This window comes from Oncorhynchus kisutch, linkage group LG19, assembly GCF_002021735.2.
Source record: "Oncorhynchus kisutch isolate 150728-3 linkage group LG19, Okis_V2, whole genome shotgun sequence".
In the NCBI taxonomy this organism is placed as follows: Eukaryota; Metazoa; Chordata; class Actinopteri; order Salmoniformes; family Salmonidae; genus Oncorhynchus; species Oncorhynchus kisutch.
This window is the reverse complement of record NC_034192.2, coordinates 4,532,791-4,548,429: the sequence shown is the minus strand read 5'-3', so window position 1 is coordinate 4,548,429 and position 15,639 is coordinate 4,532,791. Positions and strand designations below refer to the sequence as shown.

Below are 15,639 nucleotides of genomic sequence, written 5' to 3'. Positions count from 1 at the left end.
GGACTGAGGGAAGCTGAGGGTTGGGATGTGGAGTTGCTGTGTGAGAGAGAGAATGATGGTCAAAAGATAAAGGGGGAAAAAAGTCTAAATAAAACATTAATGTACATTTGAAGGACACTAAGTGTTTTTACAGCTGATGCCGGTTTTCCTGAGGCTGATGCCGTGCAGGTGTTTGTACACATGCATATACACACACTCTCATTCAAAGAAACACTTACAAGAACACACACATACATGTAATAGTGCCAGACATGCACACAAACATATACAGTTGGCATTGCTGTTATGATTCCAGTTGTCCTTGACGTCCTTTGTTTAAATGTATTATTGTGTAGAATTTTTTTTGCTTTGTTGTTTGCTGTTTTCTTCTGTCTTTTCCTTTCTTCTCTTCAGTTCATTCTGGGGGGGGGGGGGGGACTGTGGGGGGATCTTGGAGGGTTTCGGTTTCACAAGATTGTGATCATGAAAAAGGAAACTATGACTTATATTTTATTTCACTATCATGCACACGCACCCTCACACATAAGGATGGCTCTCTGGCTGATACATGTTTGATAGTGTCTTGATGCTGTATTGTTTGTCCTTCATGTTCTAATACTTTCACGTTACCCCTTCCTTGTGTTATTTGTAATAAATAATTAATTAAAAAAATATATATATAAAAATAAATACATTTAAAAAATTGTCAATAAATGTTACACCCTCAGAGACTCAATAGTCTCGTTGCCAATTCTGGAGGCCTAGAAGTCTGCGTTCAATCCCACGATTTAGGGAGGGCAGAGTGACCAATATTATGGGGGGTTTGTTAGTGTCAAGTAGTGGCCCAATGAGTTCTTTAAAAGCCATCTTCAGCTGAGCTGAGCTGCCCAGTGGCCCAGTAGGAATGAACAGCCGGAGCAGCCTTAAGACGAGGCGGTCATGTTTTGGTAACTAAACAGCGTAGGGAGTGGGAGACACACAGAGGGCCTGAGGCTCTCTGACTACAGTACAGTAACACAGCTGATGAGGAAGACTGTTTCAGGGGGAGAGTACACACAGGCAGGTCACATGGTGCCAACACCATGCTGCAGGCCCTGTGGCTGTCTGTGTGCGCGTGCCCTCCCTCCCTCTCTCTCTCCTACTCACTTACTCACTCACTCACTGACCCACGAGTAAGGGGTTGTTGTGGGGACTCCTTCAGCTGGTGAAGAGAGCAGAGGTCCACTGTAGCAGAGATTTAGAAAAAAAATCACAGGGATGAATGAATAAAAGAAGATGTGCTTTTGCATCGGGAGTTGAAATACTGTTTTTAAGGAGCACAGCAGAGGAATATCTACAGTCTGTTTTTGCAGTCTAAGCTAACTCCCCAATGACCCGAAGCTCATATGGGCATGATCAACCTTAGCATACTGAGTAAGGTGGGATTCCTACAGGTGCAAGAGTGCTGTCAGAGTCAGAAAGTGAGAGCCACGGCCGTCTCTGCTCTGGGCAGCCAGTCAGTCCATGTTGTTTGGACGGCCATGACAGAGACACCACAGAGAGAGAGAGGCTCCAGGAGGACCTGAGCCCACTGCCAGCTGGGTTTGTTGTGCTACCGGCTGAGCGGCTGTCCAAAGGCCCTCTCCCTCTCTCACTAGTCACCACAGTCTCGGGTGAACGTGCCCACCACGTGCTGCCGTACAAAGGCCCTCTCCCTCTCTCACTAGTCACCACAGTCTCGGGTGAACGTGCCCACCACGTGCTGCCGTACAAAGGCAGCGGCGGCTTAACCATGCCGTTAAAGTCAATGGCTTCTTGCCAGCTGGCGCTGCCTTGCATGGGTTCCAAGCGGGCATGAGCTGCCGACACAAAGGGAGCTAATGGCTGCCCACTGCCCGCCACCGCTAATATTGAGTTGCACCCCCTTTGCCCTCAGAACAGCCTCAATTCATCGGGGCATGGACTCTACAAGCTGTTGAAAGCGTTCCACAGGGATGCTGGGCCACAGTTGTGTCAGGTTGGCTGGATGTCCTTTGAATGGTGGACCATTATTGATACACATGGGAAACTGTTGAGCGTGAGGAAAATCCCCAGCGTTGCAGTTCTTGACACCAACCGGTGTGCCTGGCACCTACTACCATACCCAGTTCAAAAGGCACTTAAATCTTTTGTCTTTTGCCCATTTACCCAAGGCAAATATACACAATCTTTGTCTCAATTGTCTCAAGGCTTAAAAATCCTTCTTTAACCTGTCTGCTCCCCTTCATCTACACTGATTGAAGTGGATTTAGCTTTCACCTGGATACAGCTGGTCATTCTATGTCATGGGAAAAGCAGGTGTTCTTAATGTTTTGTACACTGTTTAATAAAAATCCGTTATCCCGTTCCTTGTCCAACAGGCTCTCTCTCTGTACAAGGAATATGTACATGTCATCCATTAAAATAGGAGACAGGAGCCACCTTTTCTCCTGGGTAAGTACCTCCCCACAATTACAGAGGTCCAACAAACTGCCTCATAAAGCATTAGTGTGATGTTGATATCGCACAGGCTTATAAAAATGCTGCCACCACATTAATTAATGGAAGCATTTGTACATGGGGGTAACATCAGGGGAGGGATCCAGATTGCCTGGTGACATCTAATTTAAAATGGTGCCTAGGAGTGCCACAGACTAGTACGTCCACATCGCTGTCATTAGACGGTGACAAGCCGTACATCATTATCTGAGGTGTTTTTACTAGCAGAGGAAATTGACTGACATGACGGGAAGGATGCTCTCAATGCTACGACCACTGCCAGATGTAAGCACTCTGACGATGGATTTCAATATGTGAGTTGGAGTTTGAAGTAGAGGTTGCAGCTGTAAAAACGTGTCCTGTGGAGCGCTGTGGCTATTTTAATATTTACCCGACTTTTCTTCTCATCAATCAGGGCAATGCATACTGACAACTGAACGGTGTTTCCAAACAGAGCACGACAAACCGTCAGTCTTTCACAAGGAGATGTGTGTTTTGGTCCAGTGTCACTCTGTTTCCTTCCTCCAGCCAGCCTCTCTACTGTACAGTATGCCGGTATTATAATAGCAGCTGAAGAGGGTGAGAGACTCCCTAAGGCAAAATATACAGTTGGAGCAAGAATCCAAATAACCCTGAGTTCAAACACGGTCACATGAACGTATGAATCATAACAGATACAGTCACTGAGGCTAAAGATGGAACAAAGAAGCCACAGACTCACAGGGGATATACTGAACATACATCTACTGTGTAAACCTATGGCCGGGTCTGTAACCCTATGGCCGGGTCTGTAACCCTGTGGCCGGGCCTGTAACCCTGTGGCCGGGCCTGTAACCCTGTGGCCGGGCATGTAACCCTGTGGCCGGGCATGTAACCCTGTGGCCGGGCATGTAACCCTGTGACCGGGCATGTAACCCTGTGACCGGGCATGTAACCCTGTGACCGGGTCTGTAACCCTATGACCGGGTCTGTAACCCTATGACCGGGTCTGTAACCCTATGACCGGGTCTGTAACCCTATGACCGGGTCTGTAACCCTATGACCGGGTCTGTAACCCTATGACCGGGTCTGTAACCCTATGACCGGGTCTGTAACCCTTATATCAATTCTAATAAAATACATTTAAAACGTTCCAAGAGCAGAGCAAGAGGCAAGAGCAGAGCAAGAGGCAAGAGCAGAGCAAGAGGCAAGAGCAGAGCAAGAGGCAAGAGCAGAGCAAGAGGCAAGAGCAGAGCAAGAGGCAAGAGCAGAGCAAGAGGCAAGAGCAGAGCAAGAGGCAAGAGCAGAGCAAGAGGCAAGAGCAGAGCAAGAGGCAAGAGCAGAGCAAGAGGCAAGAGCAGAGCAAGAGGCAAGAGCAGATCAAGAGGCAAGAGCAGATCATGAAAAAACTACTTTTTGGTAGTATTATGTGATTTCAGATACATTATTATGTTATTATAAGACCCGACAGACAACCCCTTTAAGTTAGTGTTTGCCTGTGTGATCAAATCACAGCCAATACAGTCTGTGTGCTTTGTTTGTCTCTAAAACCATGTGGATTTACAGTCGGTATCGGCCAGCACCGCCTGTGAACAAAGTCCTCTTTTCTTCCAGTGAAACCTCAAGAGAAGCAGGGGGAACTTGTGACTACAATTACTGACACACTTTCTGCCAGCGAGATAATCTCTACTTTAATAGGAATTATTAGGCAAGCCATTATTTGCTCATATCGCTGGGAAACGAACAACCAATGAACACACTAGACCCAAAATGTCCTCACTGTATTCCAAGTTGTGTTTTTATTGCCATGGGACGACTATGGGATGAATGCATTTACATTACAGTTCTTTAGCAGAACCTCTTATCCAGAGCGACTTACAGGAGCAATTAGGGTTAAGTGTCTTGCTCAAGGGCACAGTCAGATTTTTCACCTAGTCGGCTCGGGGATTCGAACCAGCGGCCTTTCAGTTACTGGCCCAACGCTCTTAGCAGCTAGGCTAACTGCCGCCCTTGAAACTAATTTTGTGTAGCAGCTCACCTTCAATGAGAAGAGTATTGCAAAAGATTATATATAAATATGAATGTCACAACCAAAGGGTTTGACATTTGTTCTTTATCTTAATCTTCAACCAAACAGAGAACATGCAACCTGCTCACTTTGTGAAATGTTGATGGGTCTTTATTTTCACATCATGAAAGGAAGATAAATAACAACAAAAAATGTTTTATTGGTGATGGTCTTTTTGATTTCACCTATGTTCTTAATTACATTATTAACTGGGTGGTTCGAGTCCTGAATGCTGATTGGTTGACAGCCGTGGTATATCAGACCGTATACCACAGGTATGACAAAACATGTATATTTACTGCTCTAATTACATTGGTAACCAGTTTATAATAGCAATAAGGCACCTTGGGGGTTTGTGGTATATGACCAATATACCACGTCTAAGGGTTGTATCCAGGCACTCCGCTTTGCATCGTGCATAAGAACAGCCCTTAGCCGTGGTATATTGGCCATGTGCCAGACCCTCCCCAGGCTTTATTGCTTAAATATAGAAATGGGACTATACTGTATGGTATGTGCAATGAATATACAACTTTCTCATCTCTGAAGTGGCCTTGATGGACCCCCCCACACCCCCACACCCCTAGTTGTAACCTAGCTGTATCACATGGTCCAGAACATAGTGCTCAACACACATGGAAGGAATTGGCTCCTATGCGGTATAATACCTGTGGCAGAGCGGAGCTAAGAAAATGTGCACAGTTGTGTTCTATCAATTTCTATGCGTTTTACCTCAGAATAGAATTGGACCATACAGTATGGATAGTGTACACACAACCACTGTCATCTCCAATAGCCATGAAGGACCTTCATGTTACTGTATGCTTAACATACATTAAGAAGGAAGAGGCTTCTGGGTGTAACGGTATGTTACCTGTGGCAGGGCGGAGCTGAGCTGGCGCTGCAGTGAGTCTCGGTCGTAGATAACGTCCTCCAGGTGCTGCTGGGACATCCCCAGGCTCTCCTGGGTCTCCCTCAGAGTGTCCAACAGGCGGTCTCTCTCATCCAGCATGTTGACCATCAGCTGCTCAAAGTGGGAGTCTGGGTCCGAGGCACTGCTCTGGGAGCCCCGCTGGCTCAGCGCCGTGTCCTCGCTGATGGTGGGCATCACCTCGCACATCATCTCACCCTGGGTGGGGGGAAGGGGTAAAAGGTTAGCCAGGTCAGACGGTGATGCTCAGTGGTTGTTCTATGTGAGGTAGGGCAAGGTTAAGGGAGTTTTATTGCGATGTTACAGGAAAACCTCTTGGATCTTACAACAGTCTAATGATCAAGCCATAAACCTGTACATAAAACTGATGTTTTACGTGATGATTCGGTGATTCATTCTGTGTTTCAGTCATACAAAATGCAAAGATCTCGACCAGAAATAGAGATGATGTAGTCCTACACTTTCAGAGCTGCAGCACCGTGAGCCGCCATCTCATCTAGAGGCAGCATGAACCCTGTGTTTCCTGTGTTTACAAAGCCTTGATTGGTGTCACCTTCCATCAGACTCAAAGACACCAGGGACATGACGCGAGGGATGACAGAGGAGAGTGTCTCCACTGTAGGGGGCCAGACGGCTTAGAGAGCTCTGGTCCTCAGTGACCTCCTGCTTAGTGCAGGGAGATTCTCCTGGCAAGGGAATGTGTGAGTGAGAGTGAGAGTGAGAGTGAGAGAGACACACACACTTGGAGCATGGCTCCACATCTCTCCAGTGTTTCAAGGCTGTGTCGACGTCTTGGGAGGCTGGCCGTTCGTTCTGCCCTAGTTTTAACACTCATACTATTTCATTGGCCAGCCTGTGTCTGGTTGCATAATGCAGCAGATCTATACTATTGTGAATATCTGAAGCTATATTATTCCTAGGAGGATTTGGCTGATCTTTGCCTTCCACCTCCACTGGTCTGTACCTTGTCAGCTGTGTCCACAACCTCACAGAAGCAGATGTTGACCTATGACAACGCAGCTCTTTAACCATACTCACCACATTAATGCACGCATGGAACAACGCATGGAACAACCCTACATATCTAAAACACGCATTCACACTGTCCTCTTGTCCAACATTCCATCACTTCACCAGAGACGTGAACCACAGACACTACAAATGTGAAGTCACAGAGACACAGACCAATAGACAGTAGTCCCCTCGCCATCAATGGGTAGCCAATATAAATGGCAAGTCTGTCTTCCAGCAGCCTCTCCTGGCAGGAGTCTGGGGTCTCAGCGCAGGCCCCGGCACACAGCCAGCCTCCCACCGCCTCCCGTTCAGACACCATCCGTTACCATTTAAACCTGAGAGACCAGACTAGACTAGAGAGCTGGTGTCTGTGATGATCATGCAGTCCAGCTGTATAGTAAAACTCTACTCTTCCAAACACGGGTTGTGTACAGCGGAGGACCTAACTACAGATGGGGTTCATGTCTTTAAACAGGAAGAGAAGAAACAATTGTAGCAATCATGAGTGTCGCACACTGTTACCACACAATAATAACTCGTAATTTAATGACACCAATTAGACTTGATTACAGCTCATTCAGTTTTAGTGTCTCAGCAACACAGAAACAGGTCCCCATCTCAACCTCAAAGAAAACACAAAAATTCCACCAATGGATTTTCCCATTTCTCTAACTATGTTAAAGCAGATTTCGGTTGGCTCCTTGGAAAACCGAATTTCTCCCATAATGCCAGGGTGCCACTGCATATTGTCGCTACGCAATAGCACGCTTATATAAGCTGTGAATTTTACCAAGTACAGTGGCAGGCGGGCGGGCAGGGGAGCAGGCAAGCAAGGGGGCAGGGAGGCAGGGGGGCGGGCAGGGGGGCAGGGAGAGAGGTTTGAGTTAGTGTGTGTTGGCTTATGAACTCCCCCATGGCTTCTTAAACTAACATAGAACACACAGTGAACATTGTTTAGTGTCTCAGGCAATTTGTGTAGTGGACTGCTTCTTATTGCCATGCACCGTAGTGTGAACGTGATGCAGTGGTTTAAAATACACCCAGGACAGAGCTAACAGCTCATTAGCTTTCATGTCACTGTCTCTGGGGCATAATCACACGAAACAGACAGAAATGTGTGTACTGCTGTGTGTAGCATAGTGATACAATCAGAGGCCTACAACCTAGTCTGACCATTTACTGTATATTACACTATCATGGGCCAGTTATTAGGCTGTTATCAATATGTTGTCAATAAAAACTCTATAGCCAATTCAATCCTTTATTTTGACCTTTATGTCAGAATAACCACATGCAATAACGAGACAAACCAGAACAAATGGATGTGGAGTCTATAAATGCAGTACAGAAAACGAGGCAGGTTAAGCTGATAGAAAGTATATCAAAGAAAATAAGACCAGCGCGACCGCTTCGGCGCCCAATTCTAACTACCCCATAAAACCACTAAAACGCAAGGACAAGGATGAAATGGAATGATATCAAATCAGAGAGAGGGGATGAGACGCTCAATAGAACACATTCTGCACCACAGAGGCGGTGGGGAGGTGGGAGGAACGTGGACTGGCAGGATCAATGGGTCTTGCTCCCTGTGCCATATGCCAATTAATGAATTATTCAGAGGGATTGGAGGGCTGGGTTCCCTTCCCAATCAGTGAATGATAGAGGCCTCTAGTGAGCGAAAGTCAGTTTAAGCGTGGGCAGCGCCATTGAGGGATTCCACCATTTTAAAGAGATCAAAGTAGCCAACTGGGTGGGGATTCTTATGGGTTGTAGCCTCAACGTCGCAGCCCATGCTGTCACAGATGCCATAATGCCTCCAGATATAAAAAGGAGTCCTCTATCTATCTCTATGGGCGCCTCACACCCAATAGTCAAAGCCTCCCTGAAACCTTGTGGTGGCAGCAGCCATAACACATAGCTCCTCATGAGATTATACTGTATCAACAACTGTAGGATTCTACATTCTCTTTATGGAGGAGTAAGATTGGAACTGTCCTTGGGAGTATCACTGTACTGTATATTAATTGCCATTATGTATCTTTGAGAAATGTTCTTAGATATTTAATTGAATATTTACTGACTATGGAGGTCAGAAAGCACATGCAAAAAGCACAAGCAAAATCTTCACAACTGAAAAGTCATGAGAAATATTACAGCGCAGCAGGTGGCTAAACATCCACATTGGAACTGGGACCGAGGCACTTACAAATGTTCGACCCAATGGTCCTGCACGAACCACTCCACAAATCAGCAAGTTCCCTCTAACTTCCTGAATGTCTTGACTTAATCTAATTAATGGGAACAATTCACTGTGTAGATATTAGATAAGGAGCTACACAACAGCAGCACAAGGGCCTGGTCCATAGTGATACAACAGGAACATGGAAAGAGAGGGATGAAAGAAATCAAACGAAGCCTACACATCAGGGTGAAATCACATCAGAGACACTTATCAGTAATATTAGAATGCTCTAATTTGAATGATTTGGTTCTGACACTCGTCAAAAATAACATACAGGTAGATGTCTTATTAACAGGTTATGACACGCGACTCCTGTGGCGTGCCGGGCGCAGTGAGAGCTAACCAAGGTTGCCAGGTGCACGGTGTACCCTCCGACACATTGGTGCGGCTGGCTTCCGGGTTGGATGCGCGCTGTGTTAAGAAGCAGTACGGCTGGTTGGGTTGTGTATCGGAGGACGCATGACTTTCAACCTTCGTCTCTCCCAAGCCCGTACGGGAGTTGTAGCGATGAGACAAGATAGTAGCTACTACAACAATTGGATACCACGAAATTGGGGAGAAAAAAGTGGTACATAAAAAAACAAAAAAACAAAAAACAAACAGGTTATGACATTTTTTTTTTATATGTCAATGATTTGACTATGTCAGTAATTTCCTATGAACCACCAGTCCTCCGTAACTACGTTATAGAGGGCATGCTTAAAACCACATGTTGATGATTCACATTAAACGCCACACCTACAAAACTGCAACACATTTCTAAGGTGTGAAATATTAGCGGAGTCCAGATCAATTGTTTCCATTCTTCACCACTTGACAAAGAGGTGGAGAGCTATTGTCTGACTTACATCCGCACAACATGCACTCGACCAGGCGTTCCCATTTTGATGCGACCGCATATTGATATCCAAACATTCGCGACCCCACCATGTAGAAGAGATGTAAATCAAAGGCCAATGTTTACTTTTTTAACTGAGGTGATGACAGTCTATTACAAATCAGTCTGACTGTACTTTTGACAGTATTTCAATCTGAAGGAAGTCTGGTTTGAAGTGACAAATGCATCAGAAAGGTTGTTGTATATTTGATGAGCTTGTACCTTTTATACGAGCACAAGGCGAGACCCAGATGCAGACACGGGAGGCAGATGGTTTGAGTCTTTGATATTTGTTGTATCCAAAAGGGGTAGGCAAGAGAATGGTCGTGGACAGGCAAAAGGTCAAAATGAGTTCAGAGTCCAGGAGGTACAGTGTGGCTGGCAGGCTTGAGGTCAGGGCAGGCAGAATGGTCAGGCAGGTGAGTACAGAGTCCAGAAAACAGGCAAGGGTCAAAACCGGGAGGACTAGTAAAAGAGAAGCACGGGGAAAACACACTGGTTGACTTGGAACATACAAGACAAACTGGCACAGAGAGACAGGAAACAGGGACATATACACCAGGGATAACAAGCAACACCTGGAGGGGGTGGAGACAATAAAAAGGACAGGTGAAACTGATCAGGATGTGACACCTTTCCTCTGTATGTATTTTTGTGACATTTTGTACAATGTTCCCTCCAATGTTTTGGCTACTGAGAATATTTGAGGTATTGTGAAGGGGAACTTCAACGTTGTGAGAATGTTGTGCAACTTCCAGCGCGTGTTTACAGTGAACACTGAGGCTGTATCCATACAGTTTTAGACATTAGGCTATTGTGACTATTTGAGCATCACGTAGGCCTACCAACAAAACCAATGGAGTGAATCCCACAACATTTTCACATGGAAATAGCTTTGGATTTCTATTATATAGCCTACAGTGGGCTATATGTGGTGTTCAATGCAGCCCTACATTACATGGGACTTTTAAAAACGTTTTTACATTATGATATTGAAATTATTCGTTTATTTACTTGGTCTCTAACACCATGGGCCAAATAGCTACCTGTAAATTGCATTGTATTGTATGATGCAAGAAACCACTTGACAAAATAAAAAATGAATTATTATTACCATACAGAGAATTAGAAAATGTAGGCTTCCCTCTGCCTATTGGCTTATTTGCATATTAAAGCCTGTCTCAAAATACAACACTGCCCCTTTAATTAAGACCTAAACTTTTCAAAGACAGCTTGAAATGTAGCCTACACGTTTTGTGCTTTTGTAGGAAGCAGTAACTCGCCATTGCTGACCTATACGTATCTATAACTGGGATAATAACTCGCTAACTAGCAAAGAATATCAACAAATGTGCACCGGCGCGGCTCCGCGCGCTGATCTGAACTGATCTGAAAGCGCATTGACTCGCGGGAGATTGAAAGACATCATGTTCTGTTGCGCTCTGGCTCTGCCTACAACAAATTCACAGACTCAATCTTGCAAACTTTGATTTGTTTTAGATTGTTGCATTGAAAAATGTGCCGATATATATATATATATTTCATTTTTTATTTGTACCTTTATTTAACTAGGCAAGTCAGTTAAGAAAAATTCTTATTGACAATGACCGCGTACCCGGCCAAATGGGGCCAATTGTGCGCCGCCGAGGTGCCTTATCACTATTATAAACTGACTACCAAGTAATTAGAGCAGTGCTATACGGTCTGATTTACCAGGGCTGTTAGCCAATCAGCATTCAGGGCACGAACCCCCCAGTTTATAATGTTGATTTGACCACAGAAAAAATGTTGACGTATATAGTCCAAAGTAATGGGGCAAACTCAGTGAAGTTCAATCTCTAGTGTCTCTCCACGGTCAGACATTTCTTCTGCGCAGCAGTCCTGGAGGAAGTGTGCGCAGCTTAGATGGTACATTGGTGCTGACTAAAGGCAAATCTACTTTTAAATAATGTCCATGTTTGATTTCTTGGCATGTGCCTAGGCCCAATGCGCAGCAAAGGAATGCGTTGGTGATCTTAAGTGTATCGGAAAAACTATTAACTCACACTCACTCATTCTCACTTTGGCACCCATAGCACTTGGACAGGTGGAAACAGATGACACAGCAGTTTTGTGAATGGGAGAAGACAGAGAATTCCCATTCATATGACAGCCTATACCCGCAAATACACTTCAGACAACAATACTGTTGGCCGCCAAAAAGACAGCTATTCAACCCCTTCCAATGCAATCACTGCAACAGAACCCTAGTCTCTTGAGAAGCAGGTTCACAGAACATTAGCATGGTTGATGATGGAGGATCCCTCACATTTAAACAATACTCAATCCACTGCAAGTCTAGGACCTCTCCGTATGTTTAATGAGTCAGAAATTCACAAGGCAAGGAGTGCCTGGTTTCCTGACATGAAATCAATTTCATCTGACCAACCCACTGAGCTCACTACATTGTGGGTGTAATATAACCCAATGTAGATACAAATGTAGGGCAAAGGACCTGTGAGTGGCTGATTCATTGAGTAAAGCCTCAATGAGAAGGGGGGATTGAGTGTCGAGTTTCACCCAGCACGCTGTCATTAAGGAGCAGGAGGGAGTGGGCAGAGGAGGGTTTACGTGTGTATGTGTGTGTGTGTGTGCAAACCAGCGTTGCCTGAGCACGGCCTCACCTATACCCCAACCCCCTACAGCGGGGTTATGCAAACAATCAATTGATTGCGATGAATAAGACCACAGATAGAACTGGGCCAAAAAGACAATAAAGACCAGATCTGATTTACTGCCGGTCGCCAGGGTCAGTCTGACACCATTTCAATGGCAAAACCGGGCATTTTATGCTACCTTTACTTTGGCGTCTGTCAATCATGTAAATTGGGCAATAAAAAATGCCATTAAATCATGATTTTATAGGCATAAAGGCCGCTCTCTCTCTCTCTCTGCCTGCTACTACAGATAGCCCTCTGCATGATCCCATGTAGCAATAAGCGCTGTTCTCTCACCAGACATATTAAGCACAGTGTATTGGCATGAAGGAGGTACATCAGAGGGAAATCAACTCAGTTGTATACTCATTAAGGTGAAATGATTATATTGCTATATCACTGGTCTACATTAGACGTGCACATGGATCCAGTAGGATGTGCACCCAAAGGAGCATCAGAGAACATGAGCAGAGCATATGTAATAATGGTATGGCTTGTACATGTGGTTGCATCTGTCATTTTCTACATTAACAGCGCAGTGACAAAGAGCATCATGATATAACATAATTGAATGAGATGTTAATGTGTTATAATTACTGAGTCAAACGCATATATGTGATTTAATTAGGTATTCATCCATCTATGTATGTATGTATGTATGTATGTATGTATGTATGTATGTATGTATGTATGTATGTATGTATGTATGTATGTATGTGTGTGTGTGTGTGTGTGTGTGTATGTGTGTGTATGTGTGTGTGTGTGTGTATATATATAGTGTGTAGCAGAAGGAGCCTGAATGCTCAATCTTCACTTATTCCTCAGATGTGAATAGTATTCACTACTAATATAGAGGAGGGGCACATATTCTACTCATGACAGCCCAGTGTTCTATTCCTCAGAAACACATGACAGCCCAGTGTTCTATTCCTCAGAAACACATGACAGCCCAGTGTTCTATTCCTCAGAAACACATGACAGCCCAGTGTTCTATTCCTCAGAAACACATGACAGCCCAGTGTTCTATTCCTCAGAAACACATGACAGCCCAGTGTTCTATTTCTCAGAAACACATGACAGCCCAGTGTTCTATTCCTCAGAAACACATGACAGCCCAGTGTTCTATTCCTCAGAAACACATGACAGCCCAGTGTTCTATTCCTCAGAAACACATGACAGCCCAGTGTTCTATTCCTCAGAAACACATGACAGCCCAGTGTTCTATTCCTCAGAAACACATGACAGCCCAGTGTTCTATTCCTCAGAAACACATGACATGCGCTGGAATAGTGAGCTAATCTCATTTTTGCACAGTAACATTGTTTTCCATGCTCTTTAATGATAATTGTGGAGAATCCTTGGCCATTTCTAAGTGCATTACATCATGCATGCTTCTCCATCCCGCCCCCTTTAACTATCTCTTTCGCTACACTCTGACAGTGTCCGGATTTTCTGTAGCCCTCCACTATACTATAGGCATTGGTTACATACTAACGCAAAATGTAGGCTATGGGCACGTCCGTTCATATTTAGTAGGCTACTCCAGCATCTTACACATCATTAAGGAAGTTGAGGATGAGAGGTTGCCTATTTCTAAATCACCTTGAGCGCGCTCTCTGTGCAAAACAGCAGGTCGTGGGGTGCAATCCTAATCTCGACAGGCAAATGGTAAAACAATCAATGACATTCTATTCGCCGACAACAGTTTCCATACTTACGTTTTTTTCCTTTAGGCTACTGTACGTAGGCTCCTTCAATGGATACGACAACTGCGGTCTCTGCGAGCTAACGAAATCGCACAGCTGGGACCATTAGCGGCCAATCCAGTCCTAAAATGAAGCTTCAATGGGAAAACGCAGCGACAAGAAATCTTCGATGAAAGGTGCGGCTGCATAAACCGCTGGCATTTTCAAAAACTTGAAATTGCCCTGTTCCGTGGTGACATTTGGTTCTCCAGATATACCCATTGGTAATAATATGGCACGTTACAAATTCCTGATGCGAGAAGAAGAGTCGGTAAAGACCATTGTTCCAGCTGGCGGAGGGGAGGTGTGCTGTATCTTAAAGTTGCAGTTGTTCAATTCTCTGCTCACCAGAATATGGTCACGATACATGGAATTTGTGATATCAATTATATCTTTTTTTTCTTGGGTGAAAAATTTGACACAAGTTGTATTTAAAAGTAGAATAGCCTCATGCGTAATGGCCAGCCTAATGTTGTGCATTCTAATGGTAAATTACATTTGGAAGTGTCAGGAATTTGCAACATGACTGTATGATATGGAATCCATATTGTGTTAACATTGCATATATAAATATCCCTTTTAAAAATACAGTCATCATATTGTCACAACCTAATGTTATGTCATTTAACATCTATTTTCATTAGTCCAGTTAGTCTATTGAAAACACACATCACAGATTTGCAATCGGATCGATGCATTCACAAAAAAAAGATTCCCTCCACTTCCCGGTGTTCTCACCTCGCCCTTTCACAGAGATGGTTTCTGCCACGTTTCTGGAATAAATTGTGTAGTAATCGAGCCTGTGCTTCCAATTATGTTTACATCTCCCTAGACGAGTGCAAAGTTGACCATATCTTTAGTTGTTGCTCTTTAAACCTACAACATTTTGCCCGAGATATTAGTCTCTGTGGAGCATTTATTGGGCACGCAGTAAACGTTTTTTATTTTTTTAAGACACCCCTGAGGACGTTCCTACAGGTAGAAGTGCCAGTCTGCCACTGACAGATGTTAGTCCGGACAGACATGGTAATGTAAAATGAGGAGGTAAATTATGCGCAAAACTTTTCTCTAATCTCTTAAAAAAACGAGGGGTTCCAAAAATGTCGTACCTTCATGGATGTTACAAACATTGTCATACAAAAACTGTGATGTGAGTCTATGATGACATTCTTCAATACTTTATCTCGTCATATGATTAAACACACACGGTTGTATTTAGCAATTGGTGAATAGCCTTAGGCTACCTTATAAGGATGTCTAGTAAGCATGCACTATAGGCCTACAGTGCTGTCGAGCAGCATTACCCTCTTGAATGCCTCTATCTTTCTGCTCTATGGCGCGGGTAAACACTGACTGGCATCTGGAAAGAATGTGGGACCAGTAGCCTGCAGTAGGTCGATTGTGTCTTTAAAAAAAAAACGTTTATTTTGATCATATAGTTATAAGATTAACTGAAAATCATATTGGTATAGCATACCAATACTATACTGCAATCTGTGTACATTAGTAGTCTTTAAATATGTATTAATTAGCTATGAGCTGATTTGTTATGTTTATTCATGTGTTATGAATGAAGCCCCCTAACAGAATATGAAATCATCTAACAAGGTGT

At 44.2% G+C, this 15,639-nt stretch overlaps 1 protein-coding gene across 7 annotated transcripts in view; it reads right to left on the bottom strand.

Annotated features, from left to right (window-relative positions):
* The window catches only part of LOC109864522 (liprin-alpha-2), a 223,912-nt gene extending 209,641 nt beyond the window's left edge, over nt 1-14,271 (bottom strand). For 4 of the 7 annotated variants that reach the window (XM_031798036.1, XM_031798044.1, XM_031798040.1 and 1 more), the window contains exons 1-2: nt 14,001-14,270; nt 5,397-5,651 (exon numbers count right to left, since the gene is read on the bottom strand). In XM_031798036.1, coding sequence (XP_031653896.1) covers nt 5,397-5,645 — 249 coding nt within the window. In that variant the 5' untranslated portion in view covers nt 5,646-5,651; nt 14,001-14,270. Of the gene's footprint in view, nt 1-5,396; nt 5,652-14,000 lie in introns of all 7 variants that reach the window. The other 3 variants (XM_031798037.1, XM_031798041.1, XM_031798043.1) reach the window with 2 other exon arrangements.
* Nucleotides 14,272-15,639: the final 1,368 nt, after the last annotated feature.